Here is a 9,617-nt window from a genome sequence, read left to right on the forward strand (position 1 = left end):
GAAAGCCGGGATAGCTGACCCCAACTGACCAAATCGATATTGCACGCCATATGATGTCATGGTCAGCAATAAAACTGGGGAGGAGGGTGTGTTCTCCAAAGAATCCTTTTCTCTGAGACAGGCCGGGCATCGATCTCCTGCTGTGAGATCCACTCCTCCACATATTAAACTGTCTTGCCCTGAATGAGGCTGCATTTGGGATGGGGCAAGGCCCCATCTGGCTGGAGCAGGTGGAGTGCCGGGGGACAGAGCTGTCCCTGCAGGACTGCTGGGCCCGGCCCGGGGATGGCGGTGCTTGCCGGCATAAGGAAGACGCTGCTGTGCGCTGCTCAGGTGAGCGGCAGGACGGGGACCTCTTGTTCAGGTGTTGGCAGGGAGCTAGAGAAGGCCGTTCACCCACTTGGTCCTGGCGTGGCCCCTGACCTCCCAAGAGCGAGACCATTCCTGCAGAGTGCAGGAGCCTGGCGCCAGGTGGGGAGCAGCCTCAGTGGAGCTGGGTGTCCTCAGGCCACTGCCTGTGGGGCCCTGCAGCCCCAGGGCTGTCCCCTGGGCTGCCTGTGCCATCCTGCCTGCTGCCCAGAGCAGAGGCCGTGGGCCTTGTCCCGGCCTCCCTTTCTAGCACTACTTTCTAGCACTACAGTTTGGGTGGGATGTGTCAGGGACATCTCCAGACACACCCAGGGCGTGTTGGGAAGGAGGCTCCCACACACCCATCCTCTCAGCCCAGCTCTCCTTTTCCTCCTCTGCAGCTCCAGCCAGGACAGCAGCATCCCCACCCCGAGCAGGTAACTTGTCCTCCCGCCCGAGGCTGGGTATCTCCAGCACAATGCTGTGACCCACAGCTGGATGGAAGGGGCTCCTTGCTGGGGTGTGAAGCTCCCAGGAGGAGGCACTGGGGTGGTGGTGGGAGAGTTGGGGAGGGCTGTAATTTCCTCAGCAGGGTGGAAGCTTCCCCATTACTCAGCCCTGGGGTCCTCCACCCTCTGCTGCCTTGAGTGATGGGAGTCAGGACTGGTGCTGGCCCCACCTCTCCCAGGCCTGGTGTTGCCCCTTCCATGTTCTTGCCCATGCAGATCCTACCCGAAATCGTTTGACAAGAAGCAGGAGAGTCTCAGTGCCCGTCATCATCTGCATCATCCTGGGGGCCCTTCTCTGCCTGCTCCTGGCCCTCCTGGCTGGGCAAGCGCTAAGCGCCAGGGCTGGGCACAGAGGTGGGTCCTTCCATAGCAGTCCCAGGGACCATGCCTCCTGGAAGGGCTGTGGGGTGCTGCGGGGTGTCACTGAGGGGCACAGGCAGAGCTGGGGGGATGAGACTGTGTGCTGCCACCTGTCCCATGCACCACCCCATTGACTGCCTGGCCATGAGTCACCAGCAGCAAGGGGTGGAGAGAGCCCAGAGGCGAGGGGAGCTAGTGATGGGGCGAGGAGAGAAATGGCAGAGTGGAGATGGCCAAGGCTGGCAGTGCTCTGGGTAGTGCTGGAGGGGGCTCTGGGGCAAGGGAGATGGCAGGAGGAGCATGGGGCAGTAGAGTCCATCTCCATGGTGTCAGGCCCCCAAGCTGTCCCTCTGCCCAGCCCTGCCCATCCTCACCCATCCCCCGGCAGGGCAGATACCCTGCTATAGGCCCATGGGGCAGATAAGGGGCAGCTGCAGGTGGAGAGGAAACATGGGAGCTGCTCCAAGGTCAGACAAGGGGGGAATGACGCAGGGGCCAGAGGGGCATGAGCGCTGTCTCCGAAAGGATGGTGCGAGGGTGACGCTGCCCCAGATAATCTCCACAGCAATGTTGCCCTCACTGGGGATGTGGCGGCCGTGCCTGAACAGCACAATGGGGCTGTGCTGTCGGACCAGTCCTGGGCTGGCCAAAGGAACAGGTTTGGGGGAGCACAGTGGGGTCCCATCGCCCCTCTGCCTGTCCCTGTGCCAGCCCTGCCTCTGTCCCCAGGCTCCAGGAGGGCTCAGGAGCTCTTCCCCGAGGCTGTGTATGAGGAGATTGGTTACAGCCCAGTGTGGGAGAAGCAGGCAAGGTTTGGTCGCTCAGGTGGGTGTGGGTCCTCCCTGCAGGCCCACCTGCAGGATTCTTTCCCCTGGCCCCAACACAGGGCTGATCCCCTGAAGCCTCCCAGCCCATGGTCCCTGCAGCGCTGGGGCCGTGTGGTCTGTGGGGAGAGCATCCAGGTCCTGGGCCCGGGAGAGGAGCTTCCTCCCAACCAGCTTTGCCCATCCCAGCTGGACAGCCCCTCTCTTCCTGCCCCTGCACCTCATGTGACACCCGAGGAGTGAGGGAAGGGGCTGCGCTAGGGCAGCTCTGGGAGCACCTTTGAGATGGTGTTTGTCCTGGGGGAGCAGGGTAGATTCCCAGCCCTCCTCCCCATGCAGTCCCAGCTCTGTGGGTCCCCCTTCCCCAGCAGCGCTGACCATGAGACAGGTCCGTGGGGCTCGCTCCCTAACACCCGCTGTGCATCTCTCCAGGCTCCTATTCAGAGGAGTCCCTGACCCAGCTGCAGCCCTCCCCTGGGGACAGCGAGGAGGAGGATGGTGTGGGATCAGCACCAGGTAATGGAGGCAGGAAGGGGCTGATCTCCCTGCAGCCATGTGGTGGATAGAGGTGTCACAGAGTGTCACCATCACAGATGGGGAGGACATGGGGGCTTCCTGTGGTGCTGCCACCACCAGTGTGTCAGCCCTGTGTCCCTGTGCATCCTCCCATCCTCTGCTCTGCAGGACGTGTCTTCTCACTGTCACCAGCACTCCTCTCCTTTCAGATGTTCTTGTCCTGCCTGGAGGTGACCCAGTGGATGGCTATGATGATGCCAGGGAGGTTTCTGACCCTGGGGATGATGCTGCCCCTGGGCAGGGAGCTTGGGAAATGCCCGGGGCACCAGAGGAGGGAACGGGGCCCAGGGATGCATTTGGAGGTGAGAGGGAAAGATAGCGTTGCTGGTTCCTGGGGTACCATCCCTGGTGCCACCCAAGTTGCTACTGTACTGACACCCAAAGCTCCTGGGAAGGGGGAACCTGACCCCGGAGTTTTCCTTGGAGGGACTTGGGGTGGGAGAAGGAGCTGAATGTGGTGAGGAGTGGGGAGGAAGGTGATGTACAGACCCCATGGGGCAAACTGCGATGTCCTGCCTTGCTGTTTGCAGGGGGCAGACTGCGCTCCCGGAGAAGTGCTGGGGTCCCTGGAGCTGAAGGAGACACCTCGTCCATGTCCCTGGGGAGCATGGGCTATGATGATGCTGAAAAGGTGTCTCTGGCACATCCCCGTGAGGACACAAAGGCTGTGACAGCGGAGCTTGGTGCCCAACAGTCCCTGAGCCCCAGGCCAGGAGAGCCCATCCCTGCTGTGCAGCTGGGTGCAGGCAGGAGGGAGGAGAGGCCTGTGCAGCTGGGAGAGCTGTGAGCACCAGGGAACCGTCTTCCTTTACCATGGGCAGCAGAAATGGCTGGGAGTTTCCTCTGTTTTTATTCCCATTTTCACACTGTGCATCCATATTGGTTCCTATTAAAAGTCTCTGGGGGCTTTGACCCAGAGCTGCTGCTTGCCTGCCCAGGTGTCGGGTCATCTCCCTGAGGCTGATCAGGGGAGCAGAGAACAAAGACACAGTGGTAGGGAAGGGGCGCGTCTCAGGGACAGCAGGCTCGGGGTCAGGCTGTGGGGCTGCGAGAGCCCCTGGTGCCTGGGGAATAATCCTGCTGACAGAGCCATTTCCATCCTGCTGGCCACAGGCAGTTTCTAGTCAAAATGGCTCTCTGATAGGTGCCGTGATGCCCCCCAGCGGGAGCACCCATTTCCTCACCCTGGGGTTTCCAGCTGCTCTTTCCCCCATGCCCTGCCTGGGCCATGCTGGTCCCACAGTGCAGAGGCCATGACAGAGCTGCCATGTCACGGTAAGCTCTGGGCTGTAGCCCCACAGAAGTGAGCCCTAAGATGGCCGCAGTGCCCTGAACACCCCAGCCAGCCCCAGCAGGGATCACGGCCCGTGGATTACCTCCCACAATGGTTAGGAGGCAGCTGTGCTCCACACTGCCCCAGCACAGGGTGCAGAGCCACTTTCTGGGACACACGGGGCTGGAATTCCCTCTCCTCATGCTCTGCCAGGACCCCAGTCTCCATGGGCTCTTTCTGCTCTCTTGGGCCCTCACAGACCCTGAGCACTCTTGTCACAGGCACAGAGCTGCCTTCTTCCTGAGCAGGGGCTGTAAGGGCCCATGGCAGCCCTGGGACCCCCTCCTCCTGCTCCCCTCCAGCCCCCACCCCTGCCCTCCTGCTGCCTCGCCAGGGGTGTCAGTTTGGATTTGTGTCGGGGCAGTACTTGTCTGCAGGTACAGGAGGGATGGGAGCAGGGGGGATGGGGGCACCTTTCCCTCAGCGCTGTTGGAGGGCCGGGGGATGGAGAAAGGATCCCCACGAGACGTGTGCTGCAGCCAAAAGCCGTGGTCTGGCCCCTGGCCTGGAGAAGGACCCATCCAGGAGGATGCTCATGTGGGCACGTTTCCATGGCAGAGGAGATTTTGTGTCCCTCCCCTAAAACAGGTGCTGCTGGGAGCTGAGCCAGGGTCCCTCTCCCTTGGCTGGGGCTTTCACCAGCCCCTGCGCCCATGGACAGAAAAACCTCTTACACAGGAGACAGGCGGGGAGAAGAGTTTGACACTTGGGCAGGACCTGGAGCCTAGGCTGCCTTCCCTGCTCCCACTGGTGGGTGTCCACACCCCTCCAGCTCTTCCCTAAAAGGCTCCTCTGCTGCAGGCTGGAAGGTGTGTTGGCTCCCTGTGGGGAGTTGCTGCAGCTCAGTACTGCTGCCAACAGCAGGATCTGGCCCTAGAGGAGAAGAGGGCAGGAGGCGGCTGTCACCAACATCCTCTCCCACTTCCACATTGCCCCATTCCCTGCTGGGAGCTCCTCCACCCCTAGGAGGACCCTGGGGGTATCTGGAGGAAGCCCAGGCTCACACATCCCTCTGCTCCATACCCTGGAGCCTTCCTGCTGGCAGCTGCCACAGGAGAGCAGCGTTCCCAGGGCGAGACTCCCACGGTAATGGGTGACATAACATGGGCACTGCAAGCACAGCCTCCATCCCCTGGAAAACTCCCACTGGGATAAGCTCCAGCCCTGGCATTTTGGGACCTGAAGAGTCTGGCCCTGTGGGCTGGGTTCATTCTATGCAGCAAAGCAGGATTGTCACTGTGCCCCAGATCTGTGCTTGCTCCTGCAGCTCCTGAGGACCTACCTGAGGGGGGTCACAGTGAGACCCCCAACTCTCAGCACTGCTGCCCCACGCTGGGGAGAGCACGGCTGTGGAAAGCCCACAGGAGGGCAGCCTTATTTCTCTTAGTTTGGGCTCACTGTTCCCAGGGGCTGAGCACCCTGCAGTGAAAGGCCATGTCTCACACTCCGTTTTGGTTATGGGTGTTTAAGCTGGGGGAGCAGCCAAGGCACCATCTGGCCTTTCCCGCCTGTGCACAGGCCTGTGCGTCCCTGATCCCACCGACAGAGACACCAAACACCCCAGGAACAAGAGGTGGGCACCAGCCCCGTGTCTGTGGGCTGTGTCTGGCCTCAGGAGCTCCACATGCCCTGAGCTGAGGCTCTGCTTAAGCCAGTGATGATGGTGGAAGCAGAAGGACTTGGAGACAGGGTCAGGATAAGAAATGTCAAAGCTGGGAGTCCCACAGCCCTGCCCAGGCTCGTCCAATTCAGACAGCCCTCCCTGCTGGCACAGAGGAGCGCTTCCCTGGAGACAGGAAAATGTCAGACCCTTATCCCTGGAAAGCCACCAGGGCAGTGTGGCCCTGGTCCCAAAGGACGCCTGGGCTGGACCAGCACCCTCACACCACATCTCTCAGCACAGCCAGAAATGATTCCTAGTGTGCTGCTGACACCTCTCCCCTCCCTGAGGTCTCCCCACACTCTGCTGCCAAGCATTGTCCCTGGGCGGTGGGGTGGGTCTGTGGTGCAGGGCAGTGACCTGAGCTCAGGTCCACCACAGCTGCCTGCTTCTCCTCCAAGAGGGGGCTCAGCAGAGGCAGCACACACAGCCCTCCCACAGCCCTCCTCACCTCACAGGCAAGCCCTGGGTGGGCAGGGCGGGCCCACAGGGCCTGGAGAGGACCAGTGCCCGAGCTCCAGCCCGCACCTGCCTGAGGCTGGGGAGTCAGGGCAAAAGTACCCCTGGAGATGCTGGGGATTGAACCCAGGCCCTCCCACATGCGAAGCAGGTGCTCTGCCACTGAGCTACATCCCCTTGACACCTGCCAGCAGGAGAGGCACTCTCCTCCTGTGATGTGCCTATGACAAGTCCTGTATTCCCCTGGGTGCCCAGGGAGCCTCTGCAGCAAACAGCACTTGAATCCTTCTGAGATGGGGCAAGTTGGGACTGCCTCTCTGCTGGGGCCTGATCCTGGCACAGGGCTGCACTGCAGAGCACTGCCCCTTCAAGGTCTCTGCAGGGCAATGGGGGAGAAGGAGGCTCTTGCTGCAGGTGCTGCTCCCACACTCTGGCCCACTCCAGGATGGGTCAATGGAGAGGAGAAAATCCCTTCCCCTGAGCGTTCTCTGCCACTCAGGGCAACAGCCATCTGTGCCACATCTGTCCCCAACTCTGCAGCAGCAGCAGTGCAACAGGGTGAGGGAAATGCCCTCCCTGGACTGATGTGCCCCCAGGCTCCGATGGCATCCCAGGGCATGCTGTGGAGGGCACATGGAGGCAGAAATCTTATACCCCGTCCTCCAGGCACCAGGCCTCCCCCTGCACCCCTCTGTTCCCCAGCAGCCCTGCAGGTGAGGTGAACAGCAGGCTTCCATCTCCCTGGGGCTGGGGATGGGCGTTGGGCTCAGGGACCTTCCCATTCCTTCAGCACTGATGTCTGTCCTGACAGCAAAGCCGTGCCCGGGGACAGCCCTGGCTGGGGTCCCTGTGGCAGGGTGGGTGAGCGTGCTCAGCTGTTAACCCAAAGGCTGATGGTTGGACCACACGCAGGGATGCTGTCCTCACGCTGGTACAGCTGGGGCAATTGTGTTGCCCAGTGCCATAGATTTTTCCCTGCTGAGCCCCTGCCTAGCAGACAGGGTTTAGGGGAATCAAAACCAGAGCACAGTCACTGTGACCTTCTGGAGTGGTTGAGTGGAGTTAAGGGGATGGGCTGCTCATCTATTGTGCTCTGCACACATGGCCCCAAAGCCCATCCTCAGCAATGACTCTCCCGTTCTTGCTCAAGAAAGACCTGGAAGGACTGCTCTTTTGGAGCAATGATAATCCCGCAGGCACTACCCCTGCAGCCAAGCATTTTCAAGCTCGCGCTCAAAGCTGACAAGACAGTAACTGTGCTTGGACAGACAGTCTCTGCCAGGTGGCATGGTCACTGCTGATTCCCCGCTCCAGAGTGGCAGAGGCTGGATCCCCTTCTCAGGACAGACTTCTTGCCAGGAAGCCACAGCCAGGGGGGTGCCTCACCTGGTTCTTACTGGCACTTCACTCAGCATCCGTTTTGGTGGCTATTTCTTTCTTTTCTGTGTCTACTCTTTCCACACACAGGAATGACAGAAAAACAAACATTTCATAAAAGCTTGTCAGAAAGCCCTTGTTATAGACAGGAAGTCCATCAAATCTGGAGGGAGCCAGGAACATTGCCATAAGCACCAAGAAGATCCAAGAAGCTCAAGGCCTCTTCTGAAGTGAGGCAAATTCTTGCAACCATGATTTGAGCCTGGAAGTGGGAAGGGATTTATGTGTGTGGGTGGAGGAGGAATAAGTGTGTTGTGGGAGTATGTCAGGGCTGAAGGCCCTTGCGCAAATCAGGGACGATGGAGACATTTCCATCTTGTGCGCATGCCTCAGTCTAGGAATGGGGAAAGCCCGCTGCTGGGGGTGGATGTGCTCAGTCATGGCCCATGAGCATGACCTCGCTCTCTTTTGCAAGAAAGAAGAAAACAGGAGGACTCAGGTTGCAATATCTAAGTCAGCCAGTGGGAAACAAATAAGTAATTACATTGGGGAAGGGGAATTGGAGGGGGGTCAGATTAGGAGAAGGAAAGAAATGGAAAGTAATGATTTCTGTGTTAAAAATTTGGGAAGCTGAGACCCAACTCGTGTACCCTTCTTCTGAAGAAGGATCAATTTTTTTTTTTTTTTTTTCCAGAGGGGCTGGCCCTATCAGACTAGCTTTCACAGTTCTCCTCTGCTAGACATCCCAGAGAACAGGAGGGATGGGATTCATCTACTCAGATTTACACATGTCCAGTGGAAGGGCTTGATTCAACTTCCCCCTTCTCTCTGACAATATGAAGATGTCCTGAGGAATCCCAGACACGCAGGACCCCCACCCCTCAGCTTGGCTGGGTAACGGAAGAGAAAACAGCATGTTTAGAGTAAGCTTTCTGCCACTCCTGGGCAGGTGTGGCATTTCAACAGCTCCCACTTGCAGGATCACAATTGTGGTTACTTTAAAGCAAGAAGCAAGCCAGGGAAGTTTTTTACACTCTTCAACACCAGACCTGTATTTCCTTAAGACACAAATTCTCTTTTCCCGCTGCTCATTCCCTAAACAGTCCCCAGATTCTGCACTTCTAAAGATATACCTGGTACACAAAATATGCACTTGTCAGTTGTCCACACTTGACACAACTGCAACCTGTTTATTCCTGGTGGGTCACAACTAGTAGGAGCTCTCGATGCAGGCCACAGTCTTTCTGAGGGCATTTCCAAGAGCCCCCTTGACTTGCCTGTTCCGCAGGCTGTAGAGGAGTGGATTGGCCATGGGCGTGAGGATGGTGTAGAAAAAGGATGGCACTGTATTGAGCTGCCTCAGTGAGGCTGTTCTGGGTATCATATAGGCAATGATGAGGGTACCATAGAAAGCAGTGACCATGATGAGGTGAGAGGAGCAGATGGAGAAGGCCTTCTGCCTCCCCGTGGTGGCTGGGATCCTCAGGATCACAACTATGATGCAGATATAGGATACCAAGGTGAACACAAAGGGGAAGACCACATGCAGAAAGCAGATGATGAAAGTAACCAGTCTAAGCACGGTGGTGTCACTGCAGGCGAGCTCCAGCAATGGGGCAAAATCACAGAAGAAGTGATCAATTGCATTGGGACCACAGAAGTGTAAGTTGGAAAGTAGCCCAGTGACTACGGTAGACATTAGTAATCCTGCTAGCCAAGACCCAGCCGCCAGCTGGAGACAGAGCTTCTGCTTCATGAGGCTGGCATAGAGCAGGGGGTGGCATATGGCCAAGTACCGATCCTAGGACATGATGGCCAGCAGATAATACTCGCTACCTGCACAACAGGCAAAAAAAAAAGAATTGTGTCATGCAGCCTTGAGCAGAAATGGTTCTGTCCCTGGTTAGGAAGCTGGCCAGCAGCCTGGGCACGATAGTGGAGGTATAGCAGATTTCCACACTGGAGAAATTCCCCAGGAAGATGTACATGGGAGTGTGAAGATGCCGATCTGCCACCACCAGCACAACAATGAGGATGTTAACAAACACAGTCACCATGTAGATCATGAGAGAGAGGAGAAAGAGAGGCATCTGAAGCTTGTGGACATTACTCAGTCCCAGCAGGAGGAACTCCACTGGTGATGTCTGGTTGTCCCATTCCTCTTTCTCCAT

At 58.3% G+C, this 9,617-nt stretch overlaps 1 protein-coding gene across 1 annotated transcript; it reads right to left on the reverse strand.

The window, feature by feature from the left end:
• Positions 1-8,656: 8,656 nt before the first annotated feature.
• Positions 8,657-9,617, reverse strand: LOC309603909 (olfactory receptor 10A7-like; the record flags this gene model as incomplete). Its single annotated transcript, XM_082338789.1, is given in 3 exon segments — positions 8,657-9,247; positions 9,251-9,286; positions 9,288-9,617. Coding segments are annotated over 3 exon segments (957 nt in total).

The sequence above is a fragment of the Platalea leucorodia genome (assembly GCF_965183815.1).
Source record: "Platalea leucorodia genome assembly, contig: HAP1_HAP1_SCAFFOLD_246, whole genome shotgun sequence".
NCBI lineage: Eukaryota > Metazoa > Chordata > Aves > Pelecaniformes > Threskiornithidae > Platalea > Platalea leucorodia.